General features: G+C 37.0%; 2 protein-coding genes across 3 annotated transcripts; one reads left to right on the forward strand and one right to left on the reverse strand.

The window, feature by feature from the left end:
* The first annotated feature begins 3,800 nt into the window (after positions 1 to 3,800).
* Positions 3,801 to 4,802, forward strand: LOC124457127. Its single transcript, XM_047007414.1, has 3 exons — positions 3,801 to 4,147; positions 4,328 to 4,498; positions 4,766 to 4,802. Exons 1-3 carry the CDS (start codon positions 3,948 to 3,950, stop codon positions 4,800 to 4,802), a joined length of 408 nt encoding a protein of 135 aa, XP_046863370.1. The 5' UTR covers positions 3,801 to 3,947.
* Positions 4,731 to 20,240, reverse strand: LOC124458532 (methyltransferase-like protein 27). 2 transcript variants are annotated; one of them, XM_047008525.1, is made up of 3 exons: positions 20,039 to 20,240; positions 7,317 to 7,537; positions 4,731 to 6,956 (listed from the first exon to the last, which is right to left on the reverse strand). In XM_047008525.1, the coding sequence occupies exons 1-3, from the start codon at positions 20,147 to 20,149 to the stop codon at positions 6,629 to 6,631; spliced, it is 660 nt and encodes a 219-aa protein (XP_046864481.1). In that variant the 5' UTR covers positions 20,150 to 20,240; the 3' UTR covers positions 4,731 to 6,628. The 2 variants fall into 2 exon arrangements, with proteins under 2 accessions (XP_046864481.1, XP_046864482.1); XM_047008526.1 differs by lacking the exon at positions 20,039 to 20,240 and adding an exon at positions 8,346 to 8,376.
* Positions 20,241 to 21,880: the final 1,640 nt, after the last annotated feature.

Consider the following 21,880-nt stretch of genomic DNA (forward strand, 5'->3'; position numbering starts at 1 on the left):
TTAGCGGTAGTCATCTTCAGAGTCAAATGAGGACGAAGTTTTAATTACTATCGGGCTAATGGAGTAAAGGGAGAGAGCAAAAGAGTTTTGGAAAGACGTTTCCAGTAAAAGTTGAAAAAATTATGAATTATCATGAGGTGTGGCAGGCAGCTTTAAAGAAATGGGAAAATTATGACCGTAAGTTTACTCGTGATCGTGGATATATTTTGGTATATCCAGATGGTAATTCTTAATTACATCGTCTTCGCCTTTAGGAGCTTCTTCGTTTTCCTGCATTTTAGTTTGTGGTACTTTGTATTTAATTTTAATTTACCAGGCAATAAACAAAATCCTTTTATTGTCACTCCGGTTAAGATTTCTTGTTCCTAGTCTCCTTTAGATTAGACCGGTAGGCTTTGATATTGAACTTTGATTTTGCATTGCGATAACTGGTTTCGTGCATTTGGTCAGTTTTATTTTGCATTGCAATATTCAATTTGTTTATAACTTTTAGTTTGATTTGCATCATGGCAAATTTATTGTGCATTCAGCACATCGTTTTTGTATCAAATACATTGTTTTTGAACTTAAGGGCATATTTGTGCATTGACAAATTAATTTGTGAATTGCAGATACGGGCCACCGTAGTTAGCCATAGGTAATGTACAAACAAATCACATATCATTCAGAAGGTGGCCGTCGCCACGTGAAATTTATCGAAAAATCCACCCTTCCCTCCCTCCCTTTCTCTCTGTCGATTTTGCATGTACTATTTAGATTTGTTTCCAGGGTAACGATTTTATCACTTCATCTTTTCTGTGCTATAGAGAAAAACTTTGTTCGTAAAGATTTTTGTTTATATTGTGTAAAATAATTGATTTAGATTTTGTTATACTTGTTACTTCTATTTTAATAAATCGGCATGTACTTTTACACATTGCCAATTTTTACCCAAAAGAGAGTACTCTTTAATGTCATGCGCACAGAAAACAGAGCTCATTAGCCCCAGAACATCATTTGGATTTCGATTTGTTATGATTAAGCGGAAGCGATAAATTATCTTCGTTAATTATACGAGACTTTGTGTTGTAAATTTCATGAGACTTTTTGCAGATCGATACCGGAGAGGCAGGTAATTTGCGAAAAGTGGCACCTCGAAGGGATTGAAGCGTTTGTAAGGAAATCTGACTATATTCAAACCAAGTTGTTGACAGAAATGGCAGACAGCAATGTGATAGTGACTTTTGGCGTCAAATTAAAACAACTTCCAATGACATGAAAGAGAACTGATTCGGTGATTAGTTCCAACAAAGATTCTGCAATCAAACGCCAATTTGAAGCGGTAAAGGCTCTAAGAAGCGCGTTAGAAACTTTGAGACGAAACGTAGAAGCTTTAAAATCGAACAAGAGTGAGCGAGAACAAAGATACAGCAAGGAATACTGGTGATGAAGACGAGATCGAGAAGGCAGATAACGACGTAAAGCAATTAGAGGAATGACGAATCCGAAAATAGCGAATCCGAAAAAGAGGGAAATGCGCGTGAGGAGCAATTACGATACGAGTTAAAGCTACACAAAGCTAAACTGAAATTGATGCTAAACGCCAAGCGAAGGTAATTAAGTGAAGAAAATTCCTCGAAGGATGCGCACTCAAAATAATTGGAAGCGAAATTCCAAGGCTCCTAATATCCAAATTTGATGGATACTAGATGAATTGGCTGTTATTTTGTGACAGTTCACGGAATCAATCGCGATGTCTGGACAAGCAAGTATAGCTAAATTTTCGTAAATTTCAAAAGCACATGCAGGAAAGGTTGCTGACTTCATTGGCAAGTTGACATATTGCGTCCAATCATTGCAATTGCTCAAAGGTTAAACGAAGTAAAGGGTCTTACGATGGTGACCATTGGCAAGCTGCCAGCAATACGGGGTGACCTGGTTAGGTCGAATGGTTACTAGGAAACAAGGCATTTGGATCAACTGAGGGAAGCATTACGCCTTTAGCTACGACGTATCCCAGTGGACACCAGTCAAAACTTAAAGAATAATCTTGTCAGGGAACGTAGGAAAGAGAGTATATCTTATTAACCGAACAGACATTCCCTGAGGTGCGTATATTGCAATAGTAACGATTATAAAGCTGTCGACTGCACGAAAATAACAGCTATAGCTGACAGAAAGCAAGTCCTGATAAAAAAGATCTGTGCTTCAAATGCGACCTTAAGAACCAGCACGCTGCAAAGTTTGCAAGCGAAACATCGTGTGAAACCTGCCACAAAAGACACCATACCTTGATATGCAACAAATCACAGACAAGTGAAATGCAAAGGTGACATTAACAAAGTAAATGGAATTGTTACTAGAGCACTGATCGATAGAGGAGCGGGCAGCTCATATGTTTCTGCTAAGGTCGGAACTCTGTATAAAACAAAACCTCTAGACGTATCCACTAAACGCGTTGAGATGTTATGTGTTCTCATCTTACAAGAATGGAAACGTACCATTTTGTGTTTAAATCTCTTGTCAATTGCTTCTGCATGGATAGAAAGCTTATGAAGATTGGCAAAAGCGAACTTTTCACGATAGACAACGCACAGTTTAGAAGTGTTAAGGCTAAGTAACCACACCTGTCCCAAGTAACCCTGACCAATGATGACAACAGGAAAAAACTACATATCCACGTGATCCTTAGTGTTGGAGATTATGCCAGAATTAGAACTAACAAGCCACCCTTAGTAGGAAACTCTGGACAACCGGTTACAGAGCTTACAGAGATAGGTTGGATCATCATCTTCCATGGAAAAAGGGTTAACCGACAAAATTTACTACTCACCTAGACAAGCCACGTTTACTACTACGAATTGTTTCATCGTTTTGATTTACATACGCTGAAGTCATGTTTTATTTTAATGTTACGCTACATTTCTGCTTATTCTTTATGACAATTTTTTAATTGTTAAGAAAACTGATCACCCACTATGAAGCAAGTTGCATTAGCACAGATAAATGCAAATTACGAATATGTAAATTAGAAACGAGTTATGATACATTATCTAATTTACATATAACCAATTTTAACATCTCAACAATTCAGCATGCATTCATGCAAACGTTATTTTAAAAATAAATGTTTACCACATTTTTGGGAGATCTGTTTGCTAAAGATAATAAAAAATTGTGTTGTATTACACTTATTTTGTAGATAAGAAGTAAAAAATAAAATAAAAATTAGGAGGATATCAGCATAATTTTAATTCAACGTCATAACTAAACAGAATAATATCACAAAACACAAGTTTCCTGCAAGATCAAAATACCTAGTAAGAGAGTATTTAGCTCAGAAAAAGCTCGGTCACAAACTCTTTGTTAAAACACTGCTTAAATAATTGTTAGTAGTTTTACTCGACTAGTTTTCTTAATTTCCTTGAAATGGAAATACTTTGTGAGCACCGACTGCATTAAAATATGGATGTCATTAATGTACGAGTACACAATGCGAAAAATTTCTACCATCATGCATTGCACTTTCCAGTTTCTCAAAATGCGATCGCGACTCAATGGTGTATTCTCAAAAGTAAACTGTGTGCCCGAATGAAAATCAACTCACAAACTCATAGGAAAAAACGCAAAAAAATTTATGACACAAAATGCAATAACTATCGCTGTGATGTATTTCAAAGTAAATCTTTAAAGGGGAACTCCACCCAAAAATAATGTTGGTCTTAAAAGTTCCATTTTTATGCAAAGGTTACTATATTTTGAAATTTTTACATCAGCTATTTTATTTTTGACAAAATCGCGTCTTCAAGTGCACTATTTGAGCTGTTTTGAGGCTTAGCAGCGTGGGCACAGAAAGCGTCAGCGGAAATTATTTTGACGTCATATCGTCAAACCGATTTGGAGTTGAGTTTACAACAAAGTAAAATAATAACGCACAGCCTAGCACAAAAACAAAACAATCGCTTATAATGGCTTTTTTGGAAGAACCTCGGCCTAATTCACCAATCGATAGTGAAATGGAAGACAATCCAACAAACAATATTCGGCCATATCAGTTTGAGCCCAAATGGCCGGCTGATGAACACGAAGAAGCTCACCAGTTTGAGGATAATGAAGAACAGGAATTTTTGTATATTGACGATGAATCTCGGCGCGACAATCTTGAATGGTGGGTAGTAAAATGTTATATTATTCTAGACCATATCTCAAAAGTACGTTTTCAGTTTTTGAAGTTGACCACGTCCACACACACATATTACTTTAGATTTTAAAGTTTTTATTGTAAGATACAATTTTTATTGAAATTTTGACATTTACTTTTCAAGATCCTTTCTTTTAACATATTCAGGTGTCAATGTGGTAACTGCCAAATAATGGATAATAACGACGAATGTTTATGCTGCAAAGAGATTTCCAATATTTGTGACAAAAATTTAGAGGCAGTAGAAACGAATAAGACCACCGAAGTCCCTTTGTGCATTACACAACATCATGGTTTTGAGCCTGTTTGTCTTAACAGGTGGGTTTTACAAACAGCTTGGTACCAGTACAAGCAGCAATATGAGGTAGCATATGATGGGCCCGAAGACAAACTGTACCGCAATATTGCATATAGACAGTTGGCAAGATGGTGCTGGGGTGTCTTGGGTAGAGAAGTGAGAGTTATCTTGCCATCATGTGCAGTTACTCGCATTAGAGAAACATTTCCTCCACCTGGCCTTGCAGAGGAATTTCAATTTGAAGGCTTTCCCTATGTTGATGAATGAAGTATTTTATTATGATATAGGTATACCCATTACAATTACTTTGTATGTCAATATTAAAGTGGCATAGCCAGCTCATTTATAGCTCATGCTATGCACATTTATTATTATTAATTTATTACAAAAAAAAAAACCAGATTTACAAAGAAATCATTATAAATGTGGCTTGGCTATTACACTGGTTATAATATAACTATAATTAATTACATGAATAGTTTGTGTAATGCAGTGGTGAAACTAGCTATAGCAAAAGGTTTTGCTATGTTAATATTTAAGAATGAACATTTTTTAAGTAGTACAAAAGTTGTCTTCACTGATTCAACGTCATATTATATGGGTATGGCAAAACCTATTGCCATAGCTAACATCACCACTGACATTTTATGCAAATCTAGACTGATGTTCCTTTACACTTACTTCTTTCCTGGGTGGACATGATTTAGAAATGCTCTTTGGAAGATTCTCGCCATGATGTACAAGTTCAATCTCCTCAGTTTTGCATGCATTCACAACCTCCGCAAGTAGTTTATCAATGTACTGGTACTCTTTCTTTTCTTTCATTGCCTTTACAACCCATTGCTTCTGTGTTTTAGCAAAAATCATTTTGTAACGGTCTTGCCCTTTGTTTGTCCCTGACTTAATGACTGCTTTATCACGTTTAATATTGTTGTTGTGATCTAATGCTGCTAACTGAGTGCGGGCTACCATCCCAGGAAATAAAAATGCTCTCACTTTGGGCAATATTTCAGTAAAAGGGAATGGTAAACCTCCAACTATCCTGTGTGACAAAACTCAGATAGCTTCCGCAGGTCTTTTAGAAGCCTCTTGTCACATATCACCTTCTCTGCAGCGATATATGCTTGTGAAGTAGGAGATAACCACTTCTTCTGCTTTGTTTCTTTTTCTGTTAATTGTTGGTGGCAACATTGATGAAAATATGTGTTCACCTTCCAGAAATGCTTGTTGGAAATGTGGTTAAGGACAGACTTCCCTTTTTCCACCAATTCTTCTGCATTCTTGTTACAACTTGTAGAGCACCACCAAAGAGGATTAGAAATGGACTTAATCCAATGGGTCAAGTCATCATGTCCCTTAATGTTAGCCTTCTTTGTTAGTTTTTTTGTGACAGATTTAGACAAATGCCACACATCATATTGGTGATCAATATGAGAGTGTTTTTCATAGCACTGGCTATTTTTACAATGGTTTTATGTAGGATTATTTTCTAACCGTAATGAGTTACACAACCATGTTTATTATTATTCAATGTTTAAGGGGCAATAGATTGGTTTCATATCAGTGGAAACTGTTCTTAAGGTTGAATTCGGAGGACAAGCAAACGGCATTACGCACAGTTTCCACACAAAGAAACCTTCGTATTTTTTAAAAAATAATATTAATCGACATTCAAGTTCTATATGTAGTGCGGAAACTGTGCGATAATGGCCTTTATGCATGTGAAACCGTTCTATTAAAACAGAATACAAATAACCAGCTCAATACTTGCATGTAAGCTATAAAAGTTGATTGTGTATATACCTACGAATAAAAAATTCTGACGTTCCGAAAAGAAACATTTTGTGATTAGGAGAAGCATTTTGACGCAAGTTTATTATGACTGTGCAATGACTTTACATAAAGCTTTGAGGAGCAATTGACGATATGACGTCAATACAAGCCGCTGACATATTTCTGCTCCCACGCACCGGATGCCCTAGCTGCAGCATTTCAACTCATTTTTTGTGAAAATATTGAATCAAACAAACAAAAAAATTGCCGCATATTTATTTTCACGGGACAGACAAAGTTTTAAGACCAACATTATTTTTGGGTGGAGTTCCCCTTTAATAAATGAGTATCATATTTGTAAAAAGCTAAAGTATTTTTCATTGTTTTTGAAAAATGAAATAAATTGCACCTTTGTCGTTTGCATATCTTGGCTCAAAATATTTAGAAATAGGTTTCCACTTTCCTTGTTTTGTTATTTCCTCTAATTTCCGATGAAATCCATAGCCAGGGTCATCGAGTACTAATTCATTAATTGTGAAGAATATTACGCCTCCTTGTTTCACGGAATGAATAAAGTCATCCATCCCTTTCCCTTTCACGTGACCAGGTGCAAAAACACCAACGCAAATTACTGCATCGTATTGACCAGCGGTTACTCCCAGTTCAACTGATCCATCTGATCCCATGGTTCCCTTTTTTAGTGATCTGTATTTTGCAGAAATATAAAACATTAATAAAATAAATGAAATAAAAATGCTTGAATAATAAATGCAAGAATATATTGAACATAAAACTCGTTGATACATGCTCTGTGCATGTGCTCATTATTATTTTAAGACGTTGAAATTGAAATAAAGGATTCTTTCAAATGTTGGCTTTTTGTTGATCGTAGGATGGTAAAAAACACAGTATATTTACGAAAACCGTTTACCAAAGAAATTACTGATTTAGAACGATTTGTTGTTTGAAATGAAAAGCATTTAAGTTTTATTGAACATTTTTACAATAACACACAGCAATTGATAATTACTAAAAAAGTTTTACCATTGTACAGAAAGTTTTAACCTGTAAACTCCTTTTGCTTCAGAAAGCTTCAACATTTCTTCACTAATATCAATACCATCTACATTTTTATATCCCAGCTTGTAAAGATGTTCACCAACGAGACCTGTGCCACAACCAAGGTCCAGAATTTCAATCTCCTGGTTGTAGTTATATTTAATAAGTTCCTCGTGAAGCTGTTCTGCTGCAACCACTGGTGCTTGATAACTAATATCATCAGCAACCTAAAATTACATTTTGTATATTAAAAGTTATGTTGAAACGCTCAAATATTTGCCCATTTTTACTTTTTCAATTTAAAAGCTCTCTTTGTGCTATTATATAATTTCAACTTAAACAATGATTTCTTGCATTAAGCGGTAGTCTTATCTTCTTTGCAATAAATTGCTTAATACATAAATCTTAACATTAATCATATTACAGCTTCAACTATGCTTTTTTGTAAAAGATTAATCTTTATATACATCTATTAAAGATCCTTTACCAAATTCTAAGGAGCTTTAATATTTTAGGGAGGAGTAATTCATTTTAAAGTGTACGTTCTTTTCTTTTTGAAGTATCTGCTACAAAAGCAAGATTGCTAAAGTCTGGCAAAAATTAACAACGATTTATGCTCCTGTTTATTCTAAAAATAGGTATGAAATAAATACTTGTAGCTTGCCTGTCAAGTACATGGTCATCAAATAAAGTCGATAAATTAAGATATTTCAAAAGCATTAAACATTTAATAAATTTCCATTAAAGTTGTCAACATAAGGAAAATGTTCACTCTAGTCAATCAAAAAAATAATATAATTTTTTACATAGTTTCTCCATAATGCATTTCTCTCGACCAATTACGTTAAGGCAGGTAAAGTTTTCTCAATTTCTTATAAGCCAAAAAAACAGAACGCAACTATTTATACTCTACATTTATTAAAAACAATTACGCTAGAAACTTCATAAACAAAACTATATACAAAATACAAAACAAAACACAAACCGACAAAAGCAACAAAAAACCGGACGAAACAGTAAAAATCGTCACATTACCATACATAAACGGAACATCAGAAATGACTGCCAGACTTCTTCGGCCATTTAATATTAACGTCGCCCACAAACCTACACAAAAACTCAAATCATGTTTCACCAAACATAAAGACAAAACTACAATTCATGATACAACTGACGCGATCTACATGATACCATGTAAAGACTGTTAAAAGCAATACATAGGACAAACATCTAAGAAAATTGAAACAAGACTCACAGAACACAAAAACGCCATAAAACGATGAGATCCGAACTCACTACCGGCAGAACATACCCACTGAAACAAGCACACATTCGACTGGACAGAAACTAAAGTACTCGAACGAGCACAGACTAAACATGCACGCGAATTTAAAGAAGCTTGGTACAGTAAAGACAACGACACCATAAACAGACGTATCGACATACCCATCATATACTCACAACTAAAGAATAAGGACAAAAAAACTACAAACAACACCAAAACTAAAACACTACACTCTAATATTACTAACACCAATCATATTAAAAATACACCAAAACCCATGGCAACGCATTTCAACCCATCCAATCACATTAATCCACCCACTAATCTAAATAGACGCTCTAAACGTCTCCAAGCTAAAAGCACGGGTAAAGAAATATCCTCATTTTGATGAAGGCTCGAAGCAACGAGTCGAAAGCTCAATAAAAATCATTAAAAATCCGGATAAACTTTTATCTTTTATGTAATCAATGCCTGGATAACAAATTTTCAAACTTTTCTATATGTTGGGAATAAGTTATGTTATTTGAATGTCCTTCTGACAGAGAGACAAATTCTCCTTAGTTGTTATAATTTCGTTAACCAATAGGCTTAGAAAAAGTTTGATTGATGTTTTGTACAAAAGGAGTTAAAGAGGGAGTCTGAGTAAGTGAGCAATATATGTATGAGATAAACATTGCCAGGGAATAAAATTTCGTTATTCAAAGGCTTGAGTTGTTGCATCTGTTCGACATAGTCAAAAGGAATATTGCCTGGGCGACGGGCAAGATTCACAAAACGTGGCACCTCCGACGGGATAAGTGAAAATAGTTCGATCAAGAACAAGAATTCGTATTGAAGCATGTCGAAGCAGGAAGCTGCGGAGCTAGCACTTGAAGCAAAACTCAAGCATATTTCGATCACTTGCGGGAAAACTGAGAGAATTCTTGCGTCAGATAATCACGGTAGAAACGAAAGACATCGTGATGCGTTAAATGAATTAGTAAAAGAAGCAGATACCGCCAAACGTACAGTCGAAGGGTTAAAAATAGCTAGTGGCGAAAAAGTCGAAAGCATTTCCGAGTGGGAGGAATCGATAGAAAATACCATCGGTCAAGCTGACAATGCAATAGAAAAATTACGCAAGTGGCTTATGGAAGTGGATGAAAGTAAGAAAGCACATTTAAGAAAGGATCAGTTGAATTTCGAGAAAGAGTTGTATGAAACTAAGCTGCACTACAAGACTCAATTGGAAGAGTCCAAGAGGGACAAACCAGAAGAGACAGGAGAAATGAATTCTACAATTAGTGGGAATCTGGAAGCTAAACTACCAAAGCTAGTGATTTCAAAATTTAACGGAAGCTACAAAGATTGGCTAAGATTCGGGAACCAGTTCAGCGAGACTATTGACAAATCAACTATTTCCAATGTAAGAAAATTTTCATACTTGAGAGAGTTGCTTGAAAAACATGTCAAGTATTCCATAAAAGCACTACCTTTCACTAGTATAGGGTATAACCGAGCAAAAAGTATACTTCAGTCTAAGTATGGAAAGGAGTCAGAAGTGATTAAAGCCTACACCAAAGAAATTCTTGACTTACCCAATATACCAGATGCTAACGTCTTGAGACCTATGCAACTAAAGTGGAGTCCCTCGATGGAGAGTTTGGTATGGAAGTAGATTTAATAAAAGTGAAAAAAAGTGAACTTTTATCAGTAAAAAAACCCCAATACAGCCATATGAGTTCCAAATACTCACACTTAAAAGGGGTTGATATCCAAGATGGTGACACGAAGGCTCAGCTTCCAGTACATGTCGTTCATGGGGGAGGGGAGTATGCCAGAATAAAAACAAAGAATCGTCCCCGAATAGGCAAAGATGGCGAACCTATCGCGGAGTCGACCAAGCTGGGATGGTTCGTGATGTCCCCTCGAAAGGAATTTGATCACAATCATATGTTACTAACACAAACCACTCAAAAGGATTATGCGAAGTTGTGCCGATTAGATGTTTTAGGACTTGCCGACACCTTAGAACACGATCAAATCTCAGTGTATGGAGAGTTTAAGGAACAATTGGTCAGGAGTTCAGAAGGTTAGTACGAGTCTGGTCTACTGTGGCGAGGTAACCATCCTCCCTTACCACCCTACAAAGAAGAAAGTTTGCGACGCCTCAACAGTCTTGTAAAGAGATTAGACAGGGAAGGAATGGCCAGTGAGTATAACAGGATTATTGAGGAACAAGTCAGCAAAGGGGTAGTTGAACTTGTAACCGAGCCCCCAGTGGGTAGGGAGCTTTACTTACCTCATAAATCCGTGATACGTGAAGCTGCACAAACAACGAAAATCCGTGTAGTTTACGATGCATCCGCTCGAGAGACTCCAAGTGCTCCATCCTTGAATGATTGCCTTTACCCAGGCCCTTTGGAGCGTATTGATTCATCATCGCTTATTTCCAGTTGCACTTTGTGGAGATATAGAAAAGGCATTCCTCCAGATCCGAATAAAAGAACAAGAAAGAGATGACTTACGGTTTCACTGGAAGAGTGACAGTCAACCTGAACCCTTGACATATAGATTCACGAGAGTCGTCTTTGGCTAACTTGCTCTCCATTTCTGCTTGGGGGAGTGCTAGAGCATCACCTAGAAACTTGGAAAACGAAGATGCCAGATATCGTTGAGGAACTGAAGAAATCTATGTATGTAGACGATCTGCTTAGTGGGGACAAACAGTAGACGTAGCCAAGGAAAGAAAAAGAAATCAATCGATGTATTCAACGACGCCAATTTCAGTTTGCATAAGTGGAACTCAAATGCCCCTGAGCTTGAAGCAGATGAAGAAGGAAAGGATGATGAAGAAGGAACTTTAGCAAAACAATAACTTGGAACAAAATCTGGAGAATCTAAAGTGCTGGGACTGATATGGAAAAAGAAAGGTGACGAGATTTCCATAGTGATCCCATCAGAGAAATCGGCAAAAACGAAACGAGAACTACTGAGTAGATTGGCTTAGGTTTATGACCCTTTGGGAATTACATCACCCTTAATTCTAGAGGGAAAGATAATTTATCGTGATATCTGTAAGGAGAAGCCTTTGTGGATGTACAGCTAAGCCATTCTTTGATATATCGATGGGACTGCTAGGAGAGCAATCTTCCGTGTGAAGTAAGTGTTCCGCGATCATTAGCTGGGTTCCGAGAACCAATCAAATCTTTAGAGCTGCATGCATTCGGGGATGCTAGCACACAAGGTGTAGGAGCTGCAGTGTACTCAGTTATTCATCAAGAATCGGGAATTACTCAAAATGTAGTTGCTGGTAAAAGTCGTCTGGCAAAAGAGGACCTAACTGTTCCACGACTAGAACTTGTGTCAGCCCACATGGCAGCGAACCTTCTTGTGAATGTGCGAAACGCTTTGGATCATTCATCGCGGCCGCAAAGTTTTGCATGGCTAGACAGCACTGTCGCCTTGCATTGGATACTTGGACGTGGCCAGTATAAGCAGTTTGTCTCAAACCGTGTCCGTAAGATACACCAACATCCTGAAATAAAATGGCGATATGTGCCCACATCCGAAAATCCAGCAGGGGTGGGAAATTAAATCAGACGTGGCTCTACGGTCCAGAATGGTTATCTGATATGAGCAGATGGCCAAGTAATATAACCACAACTCCAACTATTGCAACAGAAGCAGAAGCGACAGTCTCCCAAAAAAGTATCGCAATGACAACAAAACAGTACAGTGGTGATGTTCTGGAACAGTTATTAAGAAAATGCTCACTTAAACGAGCTCTAAGAATGTCGTCATGGCTCTTCAGCTTCGTAAACAATTGTACACAAGGGGAAAAGAGAACAGGACCATTATCCTTTACCGAGATTGAAGAGGCTAAGATGAAATTTGTGAAAGAAGCCCAAAGCAAGGTCAATTACAACCAAAGTACGAGCAACAATGTTAAGAACTTAATCTTACGCGCACTACAGAAGGGATTTTAGAATGTCGTGGCCGAATTGTGGGTCGGTATCCTATCTACCTTCCCACAGATTCCTTGCTAGCTCAAAGAGTAGTGGAAAAGTTGCATCGTGAAACGTTACATGGAGGTGTTGGATTGACAATGGCTGCTGTAAGAGAGACGTATTGGATACCGAAGTTAAGAAGCCTTGTAAAGAAAGTTAGAAAGGAGTGTTTTGGTTGTAAAAGATATCTAGCGACATCAGTTCCCACACCCCCTCCAGGAAAGTTACCCGAGGACCGGACTTGTGGCGAAACAGCGTTCGAGGTAATTGGCGTAGATTTCGCGGGACCAATACGTTACAAAGGGAAGTCAAGCAAGGATTGCAAAGCGTATCTGGCGCTGTTTTCATGTAGTCTAACTCGAGCAGTGTACTTGGACATGATGCCGGACCTATCTGCTTCCACGTTCATACCAAGTTTGAAACGGTTCATTGCTCGGAGGGTAAGACCCAGGAGGATCTATTCAGACAATGGGGTCACCTTCATAAAAACTGCGAAGTGGATTGATACTTTAGAAAAGGAGGAACGTCCTCAAGGTTACTTGAAGGAATTCGACATTAAATGGCAGTTTAACTTGTCCCGAGCACCATGGTGGGGAGGACAGTTCGAGCGGCTGATAGGAATTGTCAAACAAGCGATGTATAAGGCAATTGGAGGCGCAAATCTGAAGTGCGAAGAACTGTGTGAAGTGATACTTGACGTTGAAGTGCAAATCAATAGAAGACCGCTTAGTTATGTTGAAGACGATGTTCAACTGCCGGTGTTGACACCCGAGCTCTTTTTATTCCAGAGATCCAATCATCTGCCAGAACAGAAATTATGGGTTGAAAGTGATCAGGACTTACGTAAGAGGGAAAGATATTTGAAATCTTGCAAACAAGCCTTGTGGAAAAGATGGTCGAAAGAATACCTTACTGCACTGCGAGAACGACATAATAATAATAATAATAATAAGGACTTTATTTGAAGAGGGGGACACGTAACAGCTGAAAAGCTGACAAACCTGTGGCCCTCTAACTAGATTATACAGGATTACAAAAAAACTGATAATGAATAAATATATAAATAATTACAAAATTCTATGATAAAAATAGCTGGACATATTAAAAATATTCAGAAAGATAAAATTAATTTATAAAAAATTAAAATTAAAATTAGGTAGTATACTATTGCTTAATATTGTTTCAAAGTTGTCCAGGTTTTTATATGAGCTTATAAAATGCTTTTTCACAGCTGTTTTGAATAGATTTATACTAGGCATTTTTTTGATATCATGGGGAAGGCTGTTCCATAACTTAACTGCGTTAACACTGAATGCCTTGCCACCATTGTTATTTCTTAGGTATTTGGGACACACTAAATTTAAATTGCCATGTCTCGTGGACCTATTGTGAACAGAACTGTTCGTCTTGAACAAATCTTTGATATAAATGGGAACATCGCATTTGAGGCTCTTAAAGATCATGGCACATTTGTTTAGTTTTATTTCGTCAAAAAAAGGCAACCGGGCCTAGTTTACTAAAGTTTACAACACTTCTAGAATAAGGGTCTACTCCAAGAATTACTCGGGCAGCACTTTTTTGTAACCTTAGGAGACAGTGGAGTTCTTTAACGTCGCAGGTATTCCAAACCATGCTCCCGTACATAAGGACGGGTTTAATCAAGGCGTTATAGTATAAAAGTCTTTCTTTTATTGGAAGGTATCTCTTTATATTTTTTAATAAACCAATACGCTGAGAAAGCTTGGCCTTTAGGCTAGAAATGTGGTCACTAAATGTAAGATCTTGATCGAGTGTTACACCAAGCAATTTATAAGAGGTTACTTGTTCTATTTATGAGTCATGGGACTAAAAAGCTCATTGTAAATGTCGGAGACGTCGTGGTGATCAAATCCAATGAAAAGAATAGAGGAAAATGGCCTCTTGGGATTGTTATAGAGACATATCCAGGAAGAGAAGGAGTGATACGTGGGGTAATGTTGAAAACGCCAAATGGAAACCTAGAACGACCAGTTCAAATGCTTTACACAATGGAATTAGCTTGTGATCGACAGAGCCATGAAGAGAGACCTGATCTTAATCCAGACGCTCAACCATTCAAGCCAAAGCGTAAGGCAGCTGAAAATGCAGCGGGGATCATCAAATCGATTGCTGACGAAGAAAACGAAGAGATTTGAAACGCTCCCTAGATCATTAATCCATTTAGATATACATCTTATCTTCAGATGTATAGGGGGAGTGTGTTGGGAATAAGTTATGTTATTTGAATGTCCTACTGACTGAGAGACAAATTTTCCTTAGTTGTTATAATTTCGTTAACCAATAGGCTTAGAAAAATTTTGATTGATGTTTTGCACAAAAGGGGTTAAAGAGGGAGTCTAAGTTAGTGAGCAATATATGTATGAGATAAACATTGCCAGGGAATAAAATTTCGTTATTCAAAGGCTTGAGTTGTTGCATCTATTCGACATAGTCAAAAGGAATATTGCCTGGGCGACGGGCAAGATTCACAATACATATATATATATATTAATAAATAAAAGTTTCTCCGGATTTAAAGTGAGTTTTATTGAGCTTTCGACTCGTTGCTTCGAGCCTTCATCAGAATGAAAAATATTTATTTACACGTGCTTTTAGCTTGGAGACGTTTAGAGCGTCTAATTGGAGGAGTGGGTGGATTAATGTGATTGGATGGGGTGAAATGTGCCCTCCTACAAGACACCACCACCTACGAACTTCTCCACACAGACCCCAGCAAAACGACCATCAACCGCATCAACCAGAAACTGAAACAACTAAAAGACAAAAAGAAACTAAACGAAAACGACTACAGAAGAATCCGACACAATGACGCATCCACCGCCAAATTCTACGGACTACCAAAAATCTACAAAGAAAACAACCCACTTCGACCTATCGTATCGCTTCCAGGATCACCTACGTATGAGCTTTCAAAATATCTTTATAACATTCTGTATCCATCAGTGGCGTAGCTAGCGGTCCCGCTACTCCCGCCCGGCGGGAGTAGAAAATTCCCAAAAAAATAATAAATATTCTATTTGGACATAAGATATACATTATTTCAAGAACAATTTGTAATATTATGTTTTATTCGTTCATATTTACGCTTTTATTAGGTGGTTCGTAATCGTAATACAGCAAAATCTCAAGATTTGTTATGTAACCTAGCAACCGCCTTTTCTCGCACATTGCATACTCGCGCGATTCTCCACGTATTCCGCCCATCTTCAGAGGGCGGAACATACAATATAATTCTATATAAGAAGTTTTGAATTCTGGTTGGCTAAGGGACTTGACGCATGCTCAAATCTGCTGTTTTATAGTCGAACTCCGCTATTTTAAATTGGCGGAGGTTGTAATTATTCGACCTTTTAATACGAGTACAGCGATTAGTGATTATCAAATTACGTGTCATTGTCGGTATTAATTTTCCATTGTTTTTACTCTCAAATTGCTATTTTGTATTTGTGTATGACACAATGGCTTGAAGTGCGACTGCGATTTGCTCAACTGATGTTGATTTAGTAAATAGCTTATTAGCTAAACCGTTCTCTGCTCGATCGTCGGTCGAACAGAATGTTATCGTTCATGAACGGCCTACTCCTCATTTAACTATCCAAAATAAGGGAAGAGCATTTCAGAGAGATTGGTATGAGGCGAAGGACTGGCTGTGTGGCAGTACAACCTTGCAGAAAGTGTTTTGTTGACCATGTCTAATGTTTTCCCCCAAAACATCGCCATAGTGGACTAAGAATGGCTACAACGATATGCGGAGTATTATGTCTGATGCTAAGAAGCATGAAAAATCTAAATCGCATTTGACTGCATTTAAGACATGGAAAACGTATGGAGCTAGTGAACGAATTGATTGTCTTATGTTCCTCGCTAGAAGAAATGAGATTCAGCGTCACAATGAGGAGGTAAGACAAAATCGAGAAATTTTAAAAACTGTTACTGAGGCCGTGCTGTATTTGTCAAAGCAAGAGTTGCCATTTAGAGGTCACAATGAGTCCGAAGGTAGCTTGAACAAAGGTAATTATAGAGAGTTGCTCGAATGTTTTGCTAAGTTTGATTCTGTATTTGAGCGTCGACTGCACAGTAGACTAGCAGAATCTGATATAGTTGGTGACAGAAGATTTACTGGAGTCTCCCCAGAAATTCAAAATGGTCTTATCAGCTGTCTTGATTCAATTATTGAAGATGAAATCAGAAAGGATAATAAATGATTGCACATTTATGAGTAGTCAGGTTGATGAAGCATCTGATGTCTCCACCAAAGAGCAGCTAAGTGTTATTGCTCGGTTTGACAAAGCAAGTGAAATTATGGAGAGGCAATTAGGATTTGTGGATGTAAGTATGAACAGAAATGCCACAGCAATATCACAAGTTGTCAAAGATAAACTTGGTGAGTATTCTAATATAAAAGAAAAACTGGTTTTACAAACATATGATGGTGCTTCTGTCATGTCTGGCCATATGAATGGTGTTCAAGCATTGGTTCGACAAGAGTATCCTTTCGCTCATTTTGTTCATTGTGCAGCTCATAGATTGAACCTGGTCCTATGCCAGTCAGCCTCATCAATTAAAATCGTTTTTAAAATCGTTTTTATTAATATAGCTACACTCCTGTTAAAATCGTTTTTATTAATATAGCTACATTCAGCACATTTACAAGCAATGCCCCAAAAAGAAAAGCTTTTCTCACATCTAACAACCTTTAGTTTCCTGCCCCTGGTGAAACAAGATGGTATTATCGCTCTAGATTAATCAATGTATTGCACAAAAACTATGAAAAACTTTTAGATATTTTTGAGGGGGTACTTGAACAACCAGCTGGGTGGGATGATGAGTCATTAAGTAAAATAAGTGGCTTACTGCATTATCTTGATAGCTTTCTCTTTTGTTTTCTAGTGTGTGTTTTTTACAGGATTTTAGAACAGTCCACAATTTTGTATCCCATTCTTCAAAATAGGGAAACCCATTTTAACTATGGCATAAACAAGATTGACAATTTCAAGCAGTTTATTGTGTCACTTCGCACAGATCAAGCTTTCACCGAGTTTTACCAAACTGCACTAGAAAAAGTAGGCCCACCAGCAACCAGAGCAGATAGTAGATACAATTACAAATAGCTTTATTTTGAGATTATTGATTCCATTAAAGGCATGTTAAGTGAACGATTTCAAGATATTAATCAGTTCGAGTTTTTAGACCTTGTAAATCCTAAACTATTTACTACATGGAAGGGCATAGTTCCACAGGAGAAGATCAATCTTCTCAAAGATAAGTATAGTCAGTATTGAACACATTAAACTACGACCAGACGAAATCATGATATCCTACGACGTGACATCACTCTTCACATCCATACCACTAGACATCGCCAAAAAAATTACAAACGAACTACTCACAAACGACAAAACTTGGCAAGCTACAACACAAATAGACAAAAATGACATCCTAGACTTACTCAACCTTTGCCTCTCCACTGAATTCCCCTTCCAAAACACATACTACAGACAAATTTCAGACACACCAATGGGATCTACAATATCCACATTCCTCGCAGAAGCTGTCATGCAACACCTCGAAACACAATCAGTCAGAAACAACACAAACATCAGACTATGGAAAAGATATGTCGACGACATCTTTGCCATAGTCAAGAAAGACAAAACTGAACAAATCCTACACACCATAAACCATACCACAAAGAACATTACCTTTACTAAAGACGAAGAACACGACAAACAACTTACCTTCCTCGACATCCTACTAACCAGAACAGATGACGGTACACTAAACACACAAGTATACCGCAAAACCGCAAAACCACCCACACATACCAAATACTTAATTTCAACAGCAATCATCCGACACAACACAAAAGAAACTGCATTCGAACACTTTTTAACAGGATAAACACTCATTGTAATACGGAAGAAGCCAAAAAAACAGAACGCAACTACTTATACTCCACATTTATTAAAAACAATTACCCTAGAAACTTCATGATAAAAACTATATACAAAATACAAAACAAAACACAAACCGACAAAAGCAACAAAAAACCGGACGAAACAGTAAAAATTGTCACATTACCATACATAAACGGAACATCAGAAAAGACTGGCAGACTTCTTCGACCATTTAATATTAACGTCGCCCACAAACCTACACAAAAACTCAAATCATTTTTCACCAAACATAAAGACAAAACAACAATTCATGATACAACTGACGCGATCTACATGATACCATGTAAAGACTGTTCAAAGCAATACATAGGACAAACATCTAAGAAAATCGAAACAAGACTCACAGAACACAAAAACGCCATAAAACGACGAGATCCAAACTCACTACCGGCAGAACATACCCACGGAAACAACCACACATTTGACTGGACAGAAACTAAAGTACTCGGACGCGCACAGACTAAACACGCACGCAAATTTAAAGAAGCTTGGTACAGTAAAGACAACGACACAATAAACAGACATATCGACATACCCATCATATACTCACAACTAAAGGAAAAGGACATAAAAACTACAAACAACACCAAAACTAAAACACTACACTCTAATATTATTAACACCAATCATATTCACAATACACCAAAACCCATGGAAACGCATTTCACCCCATCCAATCACATTAATCCACCCACTCCTCCAATTAGACGCTCTAAACGTCTCCAAGCTAAAAGCACGTGTAAATAAATATTTTTCATTCTGATGAAGACTCGAAGCAACGAGTCGAAAGCTAAATAAAACTCACTTTAAATCCGGAGAAACTTTATATATATATATATATATATAACCCTAACCCTAACCCTAACCTCAGCCCTAACCTAATGTGATTGTTTTGAGGATTTGAATGTCTTCGTTAATATGCGTGTCTAACGCATATTAACGAATTTCTTCGTAAGAAAATACAAAGATTACCTTATAGCTGGTTTGTTTGTAGTCTATTTGTCATGAAATTAATCGTTAAGAAGGATCGAAAATAAACTCGTACGCTTTGCTCACTAGTTAGTCTTTAATCCTTCTTGTATATAACAATTGTACACACTCACCAAAGATACACATGCCTTTTTATCTCATAGACAAAAGAAGCGCTTCACACTGACAAACTTAAAGCAGACTACGACAAGTACATTATCACAAATTCTCGGTACAAAATACTTTATAACATAATGCTGTAATGTCATTGATGCTCTTATCGTGGTCTTTCATACAGCCTGAAATTTTCTATTTCTCTTTATAACGCTCGATGAGTCAGCCATGTACGATAGTCGTTTTTCGATGCAATACATGCTAACCAAAATAATCAAAAGTTTCGTTTCATAAGGCTTTTTAATGTAAGCTTAGCTTTGTGCTTACACGTTAAAATATTTTTTCTTATATTTTGCAAAACGTTCCGGTCATTACCTTTTCATAAGTGGCAGCCCATTTTGAGTAAAGATTAACCACATCTTGTTGGGGTGTGCTTGCAGTAAATTGTTTCAGACGTGTGTAGCATTCATCTTCATACGGATCCATTAAAATACGTTTTTATCACAATTTCTGCGAATGTAGGAGTGTTATGGTGTTGTTTAATGTTTATGTGATACACGTGTAGCAAACGGATACATCAATAGTAATGACGTCGTAATAATATAATTTGTAAGTATAATTGGTAAGAATTTGACAAGTTGACAGGAATTATAATTAGGGATGAGGGTAACCAAAAGAGAAAGAAAAGAGAACGGAGATAGTATTAACAGGAAAACAAATTAAAATTTTTGGAAATTAAAAGATATTACATTGGCGAAGAGGAAAGCAAAAGCAATGGCCACAGTACTCAGTACGTTAAACTAATCTCTTTTGTTGAAATATAAAACAATCGTCATAGTTCAGTTACGTGACGGAATGTAAGTTTGATTACTGTCAACCAATGGAAATAATAGGGCAGGGCATGCTAAAGAAAGTGTCATTTTTCATTCACGTTTAATCGAGATAACTGTTTGTAGTGAGTTTTGATACATTACAGGAGTTTTTTGCAAAAGCGAATAATAATTTTATTGCTTCCGCGGGTTAATTTGTAAGTTAAATTGTAAATAGGAGATATGTTGATCAGAGGGAAACGAAGAGAAGGTGAGACACACTCTTAACGTATACAAAAGTACTGGGAAAGTTTGTTACTTTTACTCAAAGAATTCCGCGTGCTAAGGTAATGGAGTCCAAGGTTCATTGCGATGGAAGCCAAGGCTCATTGCGGACGCTGCAAGAGAAACAGGCTGTTTGCTACAAGTATTTGCATTTTGTTCACATGCACATAGTGTGATTCACGTGCACAGGTGTTAGCTACGGTGGCCGTATCTGCAATTCACAAATTAATTTGTCAATGCAGAAACATTCCCTTAAATTCAAAAACAATGTATATGATACTAAAATAATGTGCTGAAAGCAATACAAATTTGCCACGATGCAAATCAAACTAAAAGTTATAAACAAATTGAGTATTGCAATGCAAAATAAAACTGACCAAATGCACGAAACCAGTTATCGTAATGCAAAATCAAAGTTCAATAACAAAGCCTACCGGTCATATCTACAGAAGACTAGGAACAAGAAATTTTAACCGGGGGTTAATATTGTAAGAAGAGACTCTGTTTACCACATGATGGTTTACCACTGGTAATTCGCTCGTGTTTTAACACATTTGAATTATAGTCCTGAGAAGGACTGTTTTTGTTGTTGTCGACTGACGTTTCGACAACCTTAGCGGTAGTCATCTTCAGAGTCAAATGAGGACGAAGTTTTAATTACTATCGGGCTAATGGAGTAAAGGGAGAGGAGCCCAAAAGAGTTTTTGGAAAGACGTTTCCAGTAAAAGTTGGAAAAACTATGAATTATCATGAGGTGTGGCAGGCAGCTTTAAAGAAATGGGAAGATTATGACCGTAAGTTTACTCGTGATCCTGGATATATTTTGGTATATCCAGTTGGTAATTCTTAATTACATCGTCTTCGCCTTTAGGAGCTTCTTCGTTTTCCTGCATTTTATTTTGTGGTACTTTGTATTTAACTTTAATTTACCAGGCAATAAACAAAAATCCTTTTATTGTCACTACCGGTTAAGATTTCTTGTTCCTAGTCTCCTGTAGATTAGACCGGTAGGCTTTGATATTGAACTTTGATTTTGGATTGCGATAACTGGTTTCGTGCATTTGGTCAGCTTTATTTTGCATTGCAATATTTAATTTGTTTATAACTTTTAGTTTGATTTGCA

The sequence above is a fragment of the Xenia sp. Carnegie-2017 genome, unplaced genomic scaffold (genome assembly GCF_021976095.1).
Source record: "Xenia sp. Carnegie-2017 unplaced genomic scaffold, XeniaSp_v1 HiC_scaffold_6, whole genome shotgun sequence".
NCBI lineage: Eukaryota > Metazoa > Cnidaria > Anthozoa > Malacalcyonacea > Xeniidae > Xenia > Xenia sp. Carnegie-2017.

Bases quoted from the DNA above. Each gene is read 5' to 3' on its own strand.
- LOC124458532 (XM_047008525.1), bottom strand. From the start codon at position 20,149: ATGGATCCGTATGAAGATGAATGCTACACACGTCTGAAACAATTTACT. The intron at 7,538-20,038 runs GTAATGACCGGA...ATGTAATTTTAG, and splicing joins GGGCTGCCACTTATGAAAAG to GTTGCTGATGATATTAGTTA. The intron at 6,957-7,316 runs GTTAAAACTTTC...TGCAAAATACAG, and splicing joins GAAGCAAAAGGAGTTTACAG to ATCACTAAAAAAGGGAACCA.
- LOC124457127 (XM_047007414.1), top strand. From the start codon at position 3,948: ATGGCTTTTTTGGAAGAACCTCGGCCTAATTCACCAATCGATAGTGAA. The intron at 4,148-4,327 runs GTGGGTAGTAAA...TAACATATTCAG, and splicing joins CGGCGCGACAATCTTGAATG to GTGTCAATGTGGTAACTGCC. The intron at 4,499-4,765 runs GTGGGTTTTACA...ATTATGATATAG, and splicing joins GAGCCTGTTTGTCTTAACAG to GTATACCCATTACAATTACT.